The sequence below is a fragment of the Eutrema salsugineum genome, unplaced genomic scaffold (genome assembly GCF_000478725.1).
Source record: "Eutrema salsugineum unplaced genomic scaffold, Eutsalg1_0 scaffold_6, whole genome shotgun sequence".
Lineage (NCBI taxonomy): Eukaryota > Viridiplantae > Streptophyta > Magnoliopsida > Brassicales > Brassicaceae > Eutrema > Eutrema salsugineum.
Genome location: NW_006256547.1, coordinates 4,448,692 through 4,464,347, shown reverse-complemented (window position 1 = coordinate 4,464,347; position 15,656 = coordinate 4,448,692). Strand labels below are relative to the sequence as shown.

The following is a 15,656-nucleotide window of genomic DNA, read 5'->3' as shown; positions in this document are numbered from 1 at the left end:
TGTAATTCGGAGTACTAGTAACTATGCACAAAATTATAAGAATCATCTAGGATATGAATATTGTGTATATATGTATATATAATTAAAGTCATTGATTTTTTATTTAATCAAACAGTATATTATACCATTCGAGCATTCAAATATTATGATCTAAAATCTCAGTATTTTTTGTCATTCCATGTTATCAAATAAATTTGAAAAGTTTAATATAAATATAAATCTAATGATTTCTAAAGACAAACCGGTCAGGATACCTTATTTTATTTCAGATGTATACGTATCGCTAGCCGCTACCAAATATGAGATTGGCGCATAAGTATCTGACTATATTATAGTAAAGTTGCTTGACTGGTTGGTTTCTTTCTTTTTCAGTTTTTCCTTAATTCAGTCCTAATTAATTGGCTTTTTGCCTGATTCAAACAAAGTTCAGATACAGAGGGGAAGCTCAATTTATAATAAGTTTACGTCTGAGTGGTGAGTGAGAGAAAATATCGAAGGTATATAATTTTCTGTATTATAATTGCTAGATGTATCCGGTTCTCTCTAACAATAGATCTCGGCATCTCGCTATGAGATTCCACTAGAAGAATTATCACGGTTTGGTCAAATTATTCAATTTTTTCTAATGTTAATGTTCGACAGCAACTTTCTAATGTTAATTACATCAGAATCCGTAAATTTTTTTCATATATATATTCAAGAAATGATTTATGTTGGTTTTTTCACATCTAATATTAGCAAACAAAATGGACCCATGGCGATAAGGAGTGGGAGCATCTTTCAAATTATACCACATCATATACAATATACACTTACTATTTTAAGTTGACAAACAAAATAATAATATTCCAGACGAGTAAAAAAATATCCATTCAAGTATAATAAACAGGAAATTAAAAAAAAAAAATTAACCAAATTGTTTAGTTTAGTTCTGTTTAGAGTCCATAAAAAGAAGTAAAACACAGAGAGGCACAATACTAACTAATACGAGTTGGAAAAATTAATAACGAGTGGTGTTGCTCTGTTGTGAGCTTCCTCGTCTCCTTGTCTACTCTCTATATATAACACACACACAATTACTCTCTCCCTCCTCCTCCCCAAAATTATCGCTTCCTTCACCTCTCCTTTTTCCCCTTTGCATTATCTCTTCTTCTTCACCGTCTTCAATCTCTCCGATTCTCGAAGCTTCTTTGAGGTAAAGACCTATTCCCGGTTTTCTCCTAGATTCATTCATTTTTTCTCATCACCCGGTTTCGTTTTTTTTTCTTAATTCCTTCCTGTAATTTAGGGTTTTAATTTCATGTTCAGATTTGCAATTTCGTCACAATTGTTGTTTTTCTCCACTAAATCCTTTTCTTTCTGAGATTTGCGAACTTTTGATAATCTTCTTTGTGTTTCTGGGTGTATACAACATGGGTAATTCAAGTCGAATCCAATGCGTCAATCTGTGTTTTGCTAAACAAACTAATTATTTATCAGAGGAAGAATTCTGCCGACGTAATGAATTAGTTTTTGTATATTAATGTAAGATTGTACAGTTTATTAGGAGCCAAATTTTGCATGAGATCTTACTGTTCCTGAGTTGTTGGATAAAGATGATTTTCACTTTTAGGTCGAATTGCTTTCTCCATTCTGATTTTTGTTTCAGATATTAGTGAAATAACAAGTCTCCTGGTTTAAAATCTGTGTAATAGTTAAAGACATTTGTTTATGTAGGTGAATCAATTTTCTTCATGTTTTCTGATAGATTTGTGTATTTTTTGCGTTACTCCAGAATGACAACAACCAATGGAGCTGACTATGGTGCCTACACATACAAGGAGCTTGAGAGAGAGCTTTACTGGCCTTCTGAGAAGCTGAGGATATCGATCACCGGTGCCGGAGGTTTCATCGCTTCCCACATTGCTCGCCGTTTGAAGCACGAAGGTCATTACGTGATTGCTTCTGACTGGAAGAAGAATGAGCACATGACTGAAGACATGTTCTGCAATGAGTTCCATCTCGTTGATCTCAGGGTCATGGAGAATTGCCTCAAGGTCACTAATGGTGTTGATCACGTCTTTAACTTAGCCGCCGACATGGGTGGTATGGGTTTCATCCAGTCCAACCACTCGGTCATCATGTACAACAACACCATGATCAGCTTCAACATGATCGAGGCTGCTAGGATCAATGGGATTAAGAGGTCTGATTGCGTTTCTTGGTTTCTTGAGCCACCAGTTTTTTTCTTCTTATAAACAGAGTTAAAGATTGGAACTTTATATCTTTTTTTCTTCTGTGTTTTAGGTTCTTCTATGCCTCTAGTGCATGTATCTATCCCGAGTTCAAGCAGCTGGAAACGACTAATGTGAGCCTCAAGGAGTCAGATGCTTGGCCTGCAGAGGTTTGTGTCTAACTGATGATTATCTGTCGTATGTTCTTGCAAAAGATAACTTTCTTACGTGACAAAGAATACTCTAATATATTTTGTAGCCTCAAGATGCTTATGGTTTGGAGAAACTTGCAACGGAGGAGTTGTGCAAGCATTACAACAAAGATTTTGGAATTGAGTGCCGCATTGGGAGGTTCCATAACATTTACGGTCCTTTTGGAACGTGGAAAGGTAAACAGATAAAGAAATAGTCTTTTGCGCTTACCATTTATCTGTTCACTATCGGGTTTAATATTTGCTGTACAAATTGGTCACTTCAGGTGGAAGAGAGAAGGCTCCAGCTGCGTTCTGCAGAAAGGCTCTCACCTCCACGGATAGGTTTGAGATGTGGGGAGACGGGCTTCAAACCCGCTCTTTCACCTTCATTGATGAGTGTGTTGAAGGTGTGCTTAGGTGAGACAGTAGCTCCAAAATAGAAAATGATAAAATCTATTGATGCACATAACTTCTCTGAGTGTATTTCCTTCATTGTTGTTTTTTTAAGGTTGACAAAATCAGATTTCCGTGAGCCGGTGAACATTGGAAGCGATGAGATGGTGAGCATGAATGAGATGGCTGAGATGGTTCTCAGCTTTGAGGAGAAGAATCTTCCGATTCACCACATTCCAGGCCCAGAAGGTGTTCGTGGCCGTAACTCAGACAACAATCTGATAAAAGAAAAGCTTGGTTGGGCTCCAACAATGAGATTGAAGGTACCAAAAAACATTGTGACTTAAGTAGCTTCAAAGATAAGATAAGAGTTTGCATCTTTTTGTGAGAGTAACGATCTGATGTTGGTATAATCAGGAGGGGCTTCGAATAACCTACTTCTGGATAAAGGAACAAATTGAGAAGGAGAAGGCTAAAGGCAGTGATGTTACGCTTTACGGTTCATCAAAGGTGGTTGGGACTCAAGCACCGGTTCAGCTTGGATCACTCCGCGCGGCTGATGGAAAAGAGTGAAAGATGATTTCAAGCTCAAAAATTGCCTTAGTTAATTTATATAATTAAGGCTAGTAAAATGTTTAGATACACGCTTTCCTACGAAGAAAAAAAAGAGCAATAATAAATGTTTTGGATTTGATGTCTTTCTCTCATTCTGTAGTAAATCCCCTAATTCTTGTTTTAATATTTAATTGAGAAAGTTTTCCTTGTTAAGTCGATAATAGTTGTGGTCCTTTCACAGTATGTTCACCATCATCGTCAAGTTGATGTTGTTGTGGTACCAATAATCAAGTGGCCAAGTTTGAGATTTTTCTCTCGTCTTATCAATATATCTATCATCTCTTTACACATTTCTAGGGCTTAAGGATCACTCACCATTCTTTTTTTATTGTCCCATCTCTGACGTCCAACCTTTTTTTTTTTTTTATCTCACACATTCCTCGGCTAAAAGAGTCGCACGTTTTGTCCTTTCTCTGACGCCGCACGTTATGGGAACTGCACGTTGATAAATATCCCCCACAGGCCCACACTGATTAACTACAAAAGTCACATGTTTCCTATTTTCAGACTACCTTTCGTGGTACGTTCTACTGGGAAGATTTTAATGGGTGTATGGATCTATAAGTTTATAGATACATAAAAAGATGTCAAATTTACCCAAAATACTTAATTGCTTTACTTTTGAACAAAATCATCTATCATCCATATTTTTGATTCAGACCAAATGGGAAAGACAATTGGGGTGTGACTGAGATTCTCAGATATACAATAATAATATACCTCTCAAAGATTATGTGAATCTTCGCTGTCTTTCTCTCTTTAAGTTAATGATCGATTTACGGAATATACGGAGTATAATGGCCAGCTTTAGAGATTGGTAATAGCAGAATATACCGGTGTGGTTTCGAGCAACTCCTCAAATTTCCTGAGTACATCTTTGACAGCATCCATAAACCCCTCTTCTGTGGAAGCATCAGCGCTTCCTTTCTCTCTGTTATTTAACTGAGAAAATATGTTGTCATAGAGAAGAGCCACTGATTCGTTCTCTGAAGATAATGGAGGCAATCCCAACTCTTTCCCGTTCTTTATTATCAAACTCTTTATAAGATCTGCCCGTCCTTGGCTGTCTTTCCCTTTAGACTCTTCCGAGATCATTTTCTCTACGAGACACTTGAGCGTCTTCTCGTCTGCCAGAATCTGAGAAAAATAGGTTGTTAGAGCTGGTCAAAGATCCATGCTTTTTTAAAAGAATAAAAAGTACATGTAAAGTTTATGTATGTGTTCTTTAGAAATTCTAAATTTTATAAGCAGCAGAGAGTAGACTAACCTTACGCAGCCTTGATCCAGTGAAAATCTCAACGTTCTGGACAATGGTTATTGGTTTCTCATGAAGGACGTCTGCTATACCTTGTAGAACTGGCTGCAATAGTTCAGCAAACTGTGCTTGTCCAAGCTCTTCATCACCATCAGCATCGTGCTTCTTGATGATGTCATCTAAGATGGGAAATTCTGTTCCAAACAAGCCGGACTATGTTAAAACGCTAGTGGGAATGAAACGATTCAAAGGTAAACAGAATGTAGAATTCTAAATCCACAAATACCAAAAGCAGAAATACATGGTACACCTATAGGAGCTTAGGAGGTTGACTTTAATCACGTGGAAGGAACAGAATATGGAATAAAGAAAAACCTGAAAACTATAATTTTTTGCAAGTCCTTTACGGAATTGATGCTACAAGAGAAACTATGTAACTGCTGCTAAATATCTGTGGCGCCTAAGACCAAACACAACTAAAACCGATTTCGAAAGGATTGACCTCAAAAGGCAAAGTAAAACAGGAAGAAAGAACAAACCTGAGAGTGGAGGGACACCCATCTCAACACCCATGTGTAAAAGAGCTTTTCGTATCTCGCTCTTGCAAAGCTTTCCTTTATCTTCTTCATCTAAATCGGTGAACAGATTCTCTGCCAACATTGCAAAATCATCCTCATCCTCCAAAAATAACTTCAACGTACTCCCATCCAGAATTGAGACCACAATTGGAGTATCTGTAAAAAAATTATCACTCTGTAACATTCAGTAAAATAAGCTAGAGAGACCAAGTATCTGCATCAATCAATCTATGAAAAAAGCCTATTCTCTTTCTTTCAACAACAAAGTACGCCAAATTCGACGATCAACATCAATCATCGAACACACAACATGTGCATTTACGCATATCCAATTTCCATGATCCATAGCGGCTTAATCTATTTGATCAGATTAGCTGAAAAGTTCTGTACAGTTAAGATTTCGGGAGTGTATTTATCGCTAATACACAATATAAAAGGGATCATCGGAGACAGAACTAAGTCATATGAATTTATCGCTAATACCTCTAAGAGCATCGGCAACGGCGGAGACAAATACTCCGAGTTTCTCAGATGCTTGTTGGCTGTTGAAATCCGTACGCCGGAAATTGACTTCGTCTCCTGAGGATACTCTGGAGATCGCCGCTTCTTTGAGGTGCGGCGGCAGTGAGAGGCCCGAGAGAGACTCAGAAACCTTAGATTCAGAGATTTCAAGAAGCTGAGCTCCGGTGACGGTATGTTCGAGCTCCGGTAGCTTGAGATCGATGGATCTAAGCACTTCACCGTCGAAAATCGTCAATCCCGCGTTCGACATTTCTCTCGAGAGAAGGAGAGAGAGATCACCTGCTGTGACTTCAGAGGTTAGGTGACGGAGAAAGACCGTTTCGAAAACTTTTTTGTTTTTTTCTTATTTTTTCCTTAGTCAATGGAAGTCTGTCAAAATCGCTGACTCTCTCCCTAACGTTATAGTTTAAGGCCTGACGTTTAGTAAATATTACGGTAATGCCATTACGGGCCTGCTATGGTGGACTATAATGGGCTACAAATCTCCTTATGAGCCTTATAACTCATATGTCAAAAAGTGGATTATCCCCCATTTGATACATTCTTACATTTTGAAAATATCAAACAAAGCAAATGTAGGGAAAGTGACTAGAGCATAAACCATATCCACTATAAAATATGAGTAATTAGTACTCAAATTTATTTGAACATTCCAAAACATTGTGTTGGACCAATAAATTGTGGAGCGAATGACATTGAAATATTGCTCGTGGAAAAACATGAACAAATATTTAATGTGGTTCTAAAGGAGGGAAAACTCTGGGCCCATGAAGCCTTGTTGCTAGATAAATGGGGCCTACTTTTTGTCCATAATGAATGAGCTATCACCTTTCACGTTGGCCCTTTAACACGTCCCACCTGTTTGCCCATCCTTTTCTCAGCAATTTTATCTTTCCAATCTTTTTGCATTAGTATATTATTTATTAAATAGAAAACAAATCATCAGAGCACAAACGGAAAAAAGTTAAATCTAAGAGATAAACGATGAAAAAGTTAAAACTAAGAGATAAAATACACTCGTTTATAGGGAATGAGATAAATCCCACATGAAACGACATGGTCTGAAATTGAACAGATCACTTGACTTTAAAAGATTTTAGCGGTATGAAACTATTTAGAATATGTTTTTAAGCGATGTATGCTGAATTTTTGTTTTTCAAGGCAGAGCTGAAGCATCAATAAAAAGTAAATGAAATAAGAGATAACCATATACTCTTTTAGAAGGCTTGAAATTGAAAAGAACAAAAAAAACAAAAATTGAACAGATCATCTGACTTGAAAAAATCCACGAAAACCTAATATAGTGACATGAAATTGTTTTGGAATATGTTTATAACTTTATAAGACATGTATTTTGATGAATTTTTTTTTTTAGACAATTATTTACTGCATATCTTTGTTTCTAATGCAAGAAAAGGATTCTGTAAACTAAAATTGAAATTGTTATTTTGATAGATTCTCTCAACAAGACGTTTCGCACAAACGTACCTCCACATGTGCAAAAACTTAATGGACCCACGAAAATGCAACTTGAATTGGATAGATTCTTATCCAAGAATGATAAGTTTAGTACATTTCTCTAATCTAACTTGACTAAACAACCATATCTTACGTCCCTCTCGGATCCCTCCTCATTTGTAAACTTTGTAAAATGCAAATGGGAATATTAATTAAATAGACGGACCTAAATAGAAATCTTTTGAGCAAAAAAAAATGGACCCACGAAATGAAGTTACAAAAACAAAGACGACTATACTATTTAAATATCCTTCGACGCCGATCAACTTCCAGATTAACCAAAATACCCCTCTTGCCACGTTAGTCTGACTTGGATTTGACCCAAAAAGCGTTGGAATACAAATATTAAATCCAACAAGGCAAAAACAATCTTATTACGTGTAGATTTGTCAATGAATCAAAGATATTTCTTCAAGCCCCTCAAAGTCTTGTGTTATCATTGATTGTAAGCAAATATTGATTCATATACACATTAGTGTATACAATTGGCCAGGGAACTTTATGTATGGTTCACTATAATCTTTAAATCCTGGGGAAAAAGAAAGCTTTGCATTCCAAAATTCTTGGACCCAATTCAAAAAAAAAAAGTTCTACTGCTTCTTTTTTTTATTATTGGGTCATGTGGCCCTTAAATCTTGATTCCTTTTTCATATCATCACATTTGAAACCTAAATTTCAAATTGTTTTTTTTTTTTTGTTTTCCTGCATTTTTTTCTTTAGAAATTAAGACACTCAATTAATCAAAAAGATTCAACTATCAGGTGCATTTGCGTATATTTCACACCTTCTAGAGCTGTTTTGAGAGCTTTAGTGACGGAGTCATGTTGTTTTCTTTAGTTACATACTTACATACAACTAGAAAATAGTGACCTAACTGAATAAACCAAAAGTTTTTGGTGTCAATGGGAATAAACATTCTTAACGGGGCCTTGCGGAAAAATTAAATATCTCACCAAAAAAAATATATATATTAAAGTTGAAAAGAACATATTATAAAAATTCAAAGACTGCCCAATCGGATAAGAAGAAATTTGTAGGGAGAAATAAACAAATTTATTAACAAAAATGGAAAAGGTTTTCTCCGTTGAAGAATTTTCCGGTAACCTTCTCTGGTCGGAGCTAGCGAAAGAGGCCGATGGAACGACGGCGATGAATCGTAGCGACTCCGAGTGGGCATTTCATCGTTTCATACAAGAATCCTCAGCCGCCGGAGAAGCTACGACGGCGTCTGGTGTTTCCGTCTCTGGACCTCCTTCTCCGAGTGTTCCGGTCGATTCCGAGGAATACAGAGAGTTCCTTAAGAATAAACTCAATCTAGCTTGTGCTGCTGTCGCCATGAAAAGGGTATAAAATCAATCTCTCTCTGCTCACGCTTCATTTTTAGTATGTTTTCGTTTGGATTTTTAGTTTCCGAATTTGGATGCTTTTATTTTTTTACATTAACATTTGCACGAAATCGGTTGATGATGATAGCTTTCGATGTGCAAATGTAGTTGTTCCTAGTGGATGGAAAAATCAAACCTTTTTATCTGTAAGCTAGATTTCTTGCAGTTAGTTGAATCGACTCACATGCTTGGGGTTTCAAACTCGAAGCTTTTGAGAGATTGATGAGTTTTGAAAAGCTGACTTATAAGAGAACCAAGCTTTTTTTTTTTTTTTTCATTTTGAGTATTAGGATGTATGGATCTCGGGGACATGATTTTGAAGTTGTGAACTTTCATCTCTTCTCTAGAGTTGATTTGAGTTAGAAGAGAACCGTTTGCTATTTCTAAAGATTACAACTTTTTCTTCGTTAGTTGTTTTGTGGTGTTGAAATCGAAACTTGGCAGGGATCTTTCATTAAACCTCAGGAGACGTCTGGTAGATCTGAGAATGGAGGAGCATACACATCCAGTGCATCAGAACAAGCCTCTCTAGCTTCTTCCAAAGGTTTTTTTTTTTTTTATATTGCTCATACATGTTTTCTGAATTCTGTTATTCTTGCTTGTATAGAAGCTAAAACGTGTTTTGATTCCTTTACGGCTTTACCCCTTAATGATATTGTTGATAGTTATTGTGTTTGCACATGCGATGTTTAAGAGTTCTTTGTAAATGCGTATTAACACAAATCTCAAATCCGCTCATTCTAATGGAACTAATCTGTATTGTTCTCATTTGCAGCTACACCAATGATGAGCAGTGCTATAACAAGTGGATCTGAGCTCTCAGGTGATGAAGAAGAAGCTGATGGTGAAACAAATATGAACCCTTCTAATGTTAAGCGTGTGAGAAGGTAATAAAACACATCTACTTCCCATTTTTGAATTGCCTCTCAGGATACTAAATCTGGCTTGAATATGAACATTTGTTTGTTTACTGTTTGTTTATTACAGAATGCTTTCTAACAGGGAATCAGCTAGACGGTCCAGAAGAAGAAAGCAAGCACACCTGAGTGAGCTAGAGACACAAGTATGTTAATCTCGCCACATTTGTTTCTTTCTCTTTACCCTTCTTAGCTCACATCTTACAATCTCCATCTCGTATTTTCGCTTTGGCAGGTTTCACAGCTTCGTGTAGAGAATTCCAAGCTCATGAAAGGTCTCACTGAGGTAACTCAGACATTCAATGACGCAGCTGTAGAAAACAGAGTTTTGAAAGCCAATATCGAAACATTACGAGCCAAGGTAAACCAACTATTTCTCTCGGATAAAAAGAGTAAAGCAAAACTCACTTTACCTATACTAAAGACTGTTGAAACATGTTATATTGCAGGTGAAAATGGCTGAGGAGACAGTGAAGAGAATCACTGGCTTCAACCCAATGTTCCACACCATGCCTCAGGTTTCAACAGTGTCTCTTCCTCCAGAGACATCAAATTCTCTAGACGAAAGCATCCACGTCACCACACCACCAGAGACCAGCTCAGGCAACAAAAGCAAGGCCTTGATCGGGTGCAAAATGAACAGAACAGCTTCGATGCGTAGAGTTGCTAGCTTGGAACATCTGCAGAAACGTATTCGAAGCGTTGGGGATCAGTAAGTAGCTGCTAAGAAGAAACTTGATTTGTAACATCGTCACAAGAGAGAAACAGAGAGTGAGTCAAAAGTTAATATTGTTCTGTAAAAAGTTGTCTGTTTTTCTTTTTCTAATAACCATTTTGAAGTACACTTAGTTATCTCTGATTCTGTCTTCTTCTTCTTCTTCTTCTTTTTCTTCAACAATTTGTCTCCAACATCATCTGCTGTAAATACTGCAAAGGTAGCAAGGATTTATCAAATTCAAGCGTCTTCATTTTATCCATTAATTTCTTGTTAAGTGAACTTAGTAGAACTAATATGTTAATTTTGCAAAATTGATGATAACCAAAAATATTTGGAAGAACTGCATATTTCATTAATCTGTAGACTCATGTTGAGCACATATATTTGGAAGAACTGTATAATTAATTTTTTTAAGTATTATAGTATAGTAGCTGAAAAAAAAGAATTTCCTTTTTTTTAATTTATTTTAGTATTGGATAAAAGAAAGAACACAGAGAGAAGTAGAGCCAGAAGAAAAAGAAAATAAAAAAAAGAGAGCAGAAATGGCGACATCTGTTGCGACTCTATCTTCTCCCCCACCAGTTTCTCTGCCTCTATCATCATCTCGCTCTTCCTTCTTCTCCAATTGCTTCACAGTGACGACCCGACCAAGTACCCGTTCTTTGGTGGCGATTCGACCAAGAATCCGACCAGAGCCGAGGGGAAAGCCACTCACTTGTAATGCCCTGTTTGGTCTCGGTGTCCCTGAGCTTGCTGTGATCGCTGGTGTCGCTGCGTTGCTATTCGGACCTAAGAAGCTTCCTGAGATTGGAAAGAGTATTGGGAAGACCGTCAAGAGCTTTCAACAGGTTTGCTGATTAGAAGAATAGAGATTGAATTTGGAATTTGGAATTCGAAATTTCAGTTTAGCTGCTAATAAATTTGATGTGTATTCACTTGAATTGAAGAAGATAATATGCAGTTCTGGAGTTTCTTTTGCCAGTTCATGTGAAAAGCTTGTTGATTGTATTTGGAATTGATGTAAAAGGTCTTATAAGGAGGGATGCGTTTTTGGGAATTTTATGTTTCAAGTGTTTAGTTGCTGTATGAGTTCTGTCTGGATTTGTGAAGAATTGATAAGAAAAATCAGAAAGATTGGAAATTGAGTGGGTAAAACTTTGCTGTATAGAGTAGAGATCAAGAACAAAACATTTGATTTGCTTGTTAAATAGTCCACCATGAAACAGTAAGCTCATTGATAACTTTGCTGTATAGCTTATAGATCCAAAACATGTTGTTATGTAGCTTATTCTCTTTCCAAAACCGATCACACCAATGCTCGTGATTCCATTATTAGAGTGATATTCTTAGCTTTATATTTTCTATAAAACTTACTGGTAATTGTTATGGCTCATGGTTCTTCTAAGATATATATATATATATATATATATATATTAGCTTCTAATTGTATGTTTTGTGTTTCCTTTAAGCTCTTGTCTTTCAATTTGCATTGATGAAGGCTTGTTGGGTTTGTGTAATGACGCAGGCTGCAAAAGAGTTTGAATCTGAGCTTAAGACAGAACCTGAAGATTCTGTTGCTGACTCATCTCCGGTAGCAATGAGCAAAAAGGAAGAGGAAAAAACTGAAGTTTCGTCGAGCTCAAAGGACAGTGTATGAATGAAGATGAGACTTTAGGCTTCACTTTTTACTGTAGCTACAACAATTTGTGCAATGAGTTTAGATCAAATACTCTTTTTGAAGGAAGCAGAGTAATGTTCCTATGAAAATTAGCCCCATGGTGTTTGATTTGAATCTATAAAGCTTTTCTTCTTAAGAACAAAGAACACCTTGCTAAACATTCAATTTTTAACACCAGATGAACCTAAGATAAAAACTGCACAAACAGATTCAAGAATGTAATATTCTAGTAGTTAAGACCTTGGTGTTCCTCATAGACCTTCATGGCTCGCTTGGACAGACCAAAATCCTCTTCTAGCTTTGCATACTGAAGGTATAAGGTCCTGACAGCATCAGATGGAGCCTGAAAGAAAGATAAATAGACAAGTTAGATCAAGCACAATATCATCACAAAGCAGCCTATTAACTAGCATGAGTGAAAGGATAGAAGAGCTTACCATTGAAACAGCTCTCTAGCTCTATCCTGTTTTTTCTTCCCATATCTCGTAAACTTTGTAAGAAAAGTTACCCATATGTCTTTCACATGAGGATACTTGAATATTTTGACACCTTCTTCATACACCTTGAACGCATCTTCAACGTACCCTTTAATTGTCATTTCTAACATGAGCTGGCCAGAGTGCTCTTGAAGATCTGAGATGCTGTTAAATCGAGATCTCGCCTTAACTTTTATGATAACCGGAAATAGATATGATAAATTGATAGATGAAAATTATAACAAAAATTGACAAAAAGGATGTGATATGAAATATAAATTTTAAGATGAATTCGTACTTCAAACCGTTTCGAATGTTGGAATAAATGATGTAAATTATTCCTCTTTGTTGTGTTCTGATAGTGACAATGAAATTATTAACCAAGATTCATTTCCGTCAACCATAAGATGATTTGTGATATTATCTGTGACATTCAGATACGCACAGAAGTTCACAGCTGGGAGGAATTCTTCACATTTGTGCCATAGTGATATATAAGACTTGTCCACAAACTTATACACCTTGCTGTCTTGGCCAATATACGGAGGAGTATAAGGATCATTTACACTATTAAAAATAAATACATTGATAGATGGTTAAAATTGCTACAAAACCATGACATAATACTTGGATATGGAATAATACACAAGATTGAATAACTCACCATGGCCTAATACTTGGATAAGATATAGTTCTGGCTTTTTCAAAAATAAATTACAAGGCTTTAGAGAAATCATCCAAAATTCTATCAATCACGTATAACAGAAAAAGCAGATTAGTTGTATATCATCTACTCACTTTGAGAGAATACGAGTGAAAGCCACTGAAATGTGAGTTGGTGAGGTCTTGCCATTTATAGTCATATGTTAACGTGTAACTAATGTGCATATGTTCTTCGTAGAGTTTCATATTTGTTTTTTAAAAGAAGCATCACCAACAGCTTCCTATAAATATTACCAAATTAAATGATGAACGAAGCTCAATTTTAAAAACTAGATAATAACTTGAATTCTAGTAAAACACTTACCAATAACCCCCATATAGTTCTCTATGAATTCATTTATTCGTTCCAACGAATCTGTTGGTTGTACACCGACGGTGATAGAGAAAACATTGATTTCACCCATAAACTGACATTCACACCCAACATCATATCCAAGTTTCTTTTTTTTCCTGGAGACAAAAAATATATGCCTGGGAAAAGAAAGATTGACTAACACCTAATTCAACATAACTATTCAACATACATCTCACAATCTCAAAAAAAGAGAACCAGAAACATAACTCTCAAAGCTAACATGAATTCTTTGTTCATATAAGTAGCACATAAACAAGATCCTAACCATTGTCTTTGTTTTGATTTTGTGGAGAACCTTTCTTAGATGTTGGCACAGTTTTTCTTATTTTCACAGTGACTACATGTTAGAAGAGACAAAAAGTGTTAGGGACACAATTGTAGATTTCAAAATAAATTTATAGACTAAATAAAGAATATTGGTTCCCTAACAAACCTTTAAGTGATACGAAAACTTTTCCTATATCATAGAGTTGAAGAGAAGCAAAAGAGTTGTTTTCCGAGGATCGTCTTCTTTTTTTCCAATTTGAAAGTAAATTTACAAACAAATTCAACCATGAGCCAGGAAACAAATTATAATATATTCTATTTATGAATGACAACTTATAAATAAGCAATAAAAAAAAATCAACCATGAGCCAGGAGACGAACTGACAAACTTATAAATAAGCAATAATAATAATCCAGTTTAAGTTTGTACATTTGCTAACGAATTGGCCTCAGACATGATTTTGACCATGACATCTTTTGTAAGCCTTGTGCCAACAAGGTCAATCCTTTTATTTTTTCTTGTAAGCCTTGTGCCAACAAGGTCAATCCTTTTATTTTTTCTTGATTCTTTTGGGAGAGCAGGTATTTCCACACTCTGCAGCAGTGTTGATATTTCCTCTGCTTCTTCTTTCAAAAGATCACCAAAGCATGCCGGCAATTGACATATGAAAAGTAAGTTAATCATTTGAATGTACTGAAATGACTACGTAGATTTTAACCGTTAGAATGTGAATTATATATCTGCGATCGCAAAATAGGAATGAATTCATTGAAATCATCAAAAAAAACATTCTTTAGCATTTCCAACCTCTGTTCTATAGAGTAACACCATGTAATGCTCGTTTCTAATATGAGTTGTTAAGAGTAATCAAGATCAGCCATGCTGTTCAGTAAACCGTCCATCTCTTCTTTTTTTTAAATCTGAAATAGATATAACAAATTGGTTCGGTGAATTGGTTAGGTCTTAAGCCATTTATAATCATATGTTTTATGTGCCACATTTGTGCATATGTTCTTCGTTGAGTTTGATATTTGCTTTTTCTTTTCTTTTCATTTGTTAGGTTTTCTCATATATTCATTCAACTGTCACAAAAATTAAACGTATTGCAAAAGAGATCAATAGTCAATACCATCAATTTAGATACATTTGTTTGTTTTCAAATTACTATCTAGATCTACTTAACTGCATTACAAACACAAATATAGTCGCCTCAAAATAAAAAAAAAATACAAATGCTGATATTATAGTTAAACTTATAAAACTCTTTTTGTGTTAAAGTTACACCTATAAAACTTGATACCAACAAATCCGAAATATAATGAAATTGTAAATTGGCTTCTCTAAGTAAATCAATATCTATATTATAAAACTTGATCAACTCTCTCCAGCGGCTTGTTACGTTAGCACTGGAGAGGTTGATATGTATCCACTTGAAATTAATTTAAAATGCAATATTAATAAAAAAAATTGTGAATTATATAAAAACAAAATGAATATCAATCAATTAATACACAAAACTGTTTTGACTGGTTTAAAAATAAAATTTATGAATTTACTATTTAAAAAAAAAATTGTAACTCTAAATTATATAAAGTAACACATGTCATTTTTATGATGATGTGTCACTCAATTAGGGAGAGTTAGGCAAGTTCTATATATAAGAAGATATCTAAAGAATTAGAGTCTAAACCAATTTTTTTAATTTTCAACCCTCGATCTGGCCCATACTATTTTACCCAATTTACATGTACAATTTTCTTCTTCTTTTGTGCCTATATCAAAGTTTGTATAATTTGTCAACTGTAGATAGTTTTTCTAGTTAAGAGTTAAGACCAAGGAACTGGAAAG

At 35.4% G+C, this 15,656-nt stretch overlaps 4 protein-coding genes across 4 annotated transcripts; 3 read left to right on the top strand and 1 right to left on the bottom strand.

The window, feature by feature from the left end:
- The first annotated feature begins 1,040 nt into the window (after positions 1 to 1,040).
- LOC18012643 (GDP-mannose 3,5-epimerase) lies at positions 1,041 to 3,563 on the top strand. Its single transcript, XM_006394971.2, has 7 exons — positions 1,041 to 1,195; positions 1,775 to 2,185; positions 2,287 to 2,383; positions 2,473 to 2,602; positions 2,692 to 2,824; positions 2,916 to 3,123; positions 3,218 to 3,563. Exons 2-7 carry the CDS (start codon positions 1,776 to 1,778, stop codon positions 3,371 to 3,373), a joined length of 1,134 nt encoding a protein of 377 aa, XP_006395033.1. The 5' UTR covers positions 1,041 to 1,195; position 1,775; the 3' UTR covers positions 3,374 to 3,563.
- A 451-nt stretch (positions 3,564 to 4,014) lies between these two features.
- Positions 4,015 to 6,123, bottom strand: LOC18012642. The gene is made up of 4 exons (XM_006394970.2): positions 5,732 to 6,123; positions 5,210 to 5,404; positions 4,683 to 4,864; positions 4,015 to 4,552 (listed from the first exon to the last, which is right to left on the bottom strand). Exons 1-4 carry the CDS (start codon positions 6,018 to 6,020, stop codon positions 4,223 to 4,225), a joined length of 996 nt encoding a protein of 331 aa, XP_006395032.1. The 5' UTR covers positions 6,021 to 6,123; the 3' UTR covers positions 4,015 to 4,222.
- Positions 6,124 to 8,298: 2,175 nt separating this feature from the next.
- Positions 8,299 to 10,551, top strand: LOC18011504 (basic leucine zipper 63). The gene is made up of 6 exons (XM_006394969.2): positions 8,299 to 8,632; positions 9,118 to 9,217; positions 9,449 to 9,560; positions 9,661 to 9,736; positions 9,826 to 9,951; positions 10,040 to 10,551. The coding sequence occupies exons 1-6, from the start codon at positions 8,354 to 8,356 to the stop codon at positions 10,304 to 10,306; spliced, it is 960 nt and encodes a 319-aa protein (XP_006395031.1). The 5' UTR covers positions 8,299 to 8,353; the 3' UTR covers positions 10,307 to 10,551.
- A 251-nt stretch (positions 10,552 to 10,802) lies between these two features.
- LOC18011503 (sec-independent protein translocase protein TATA, chloroplastic) lies at positions 10,803 to 12,129 on the top strand. Its single transcript, XM_006394968.2, has 2 exons — positions 10,803 to 11,156; positions 11,834 to 12,129. The coding sequence occupies exons 1-2, from the start codon at positions 10,851 to 10,853 to the stop codon at positions 11,963 to 11,965; spliced, it is 438 nt and encodes a 145-aa protein (XP_006395030.1). The 5' UTR covers positions 10,803 to 10,850; the 3' UTR covers positions 11,966 to 12,129.
- Positions 12,130 to 15,656: the final 3,527 nt, after the last annotated feature.

Excerpts from the sequence above, each read along its gene's own strand:
- LOC18012643 (XM_006394971.2), top strand. The coding sequence starts at position 1,776 with ATGACAACAACCAATGGAGCTGACTATGGTGCCTACACATACAAGGAG. Across the intron at positions 2,825-2,915 it reads TGTGTTGAAGGTGTGCTTAG|GTTGACAAAATCAGATTTCC; the intron begins GTGAGACAGTAG and ends TGTTTTTTTAAG. Across the intron at positions 3,124-3,217 it reads CTCCAACAATGAGATTGAAG|GAGGGGCTTCGAATAACCTA; the intron begins GTACCAAAAAAC and ends TGGTATAATCAG.
- LOC18011504 (XM_006394969.2), top strand. The coding sequence starts at position 8,354 with ATGGAAAAGGTTTTCTCCGTTGAAGAATTTTCCGGTAACCTTCTCTGG. Across the intron at positions 8,633-9,117 it reads CTGCTGTCGCCATGAAAAGG|GGATCTTTCATTAAACCTCA; the intron begins GTATAAAATCAA and ends GAAACTTGGCAG. Across the intron at positions 9,218-9,448 it reads CTCTCTAGCTTCTTCCAAAG|CTACACCAATGATGAGCAGT; the intron begins GTTTTTTTTTTT and ends TCTCATTTGCAG.
- LOC18011503 (XM_006394968.2), top strand. The coding sequence starts at position 10,851 with ATGGCGACATCTGTTGCGACTCTATCTTCTCCCCCACCAGTTTCTCTG. Across the intron at positions 11,157-11,833 it reads CCGTCAAGAGCTTTCAACAG|GCTGCAAAAGAGTTTGAATC; the intron begins GTTTGCTGATTA and ends GTAATGACGCAG.
- LOC18012642 (XM_006394970.2), bottom strand. The coding sequence starts at position 6,020 with ATGTCGAACGCGGGATTGACGATTTTCGACGGTGAAGTGCTTAGATCC. Across the intron at positions 5,405-5,731 it reads CGTTGCCGATGCTCTTAGAG|ATACTCCAATTGTGGTCTCA; the intron begins GTATTAGCGATA and ends ATTTTTTTACAG. Across the intron at positions 4,865-5,209 it reads GGGTGTCCCTCCACTCTCAG|AATTTCCCATCTTAGATGAC; the intron begins GTTTGTTCTTTC and ends TGTTTGGAACAG.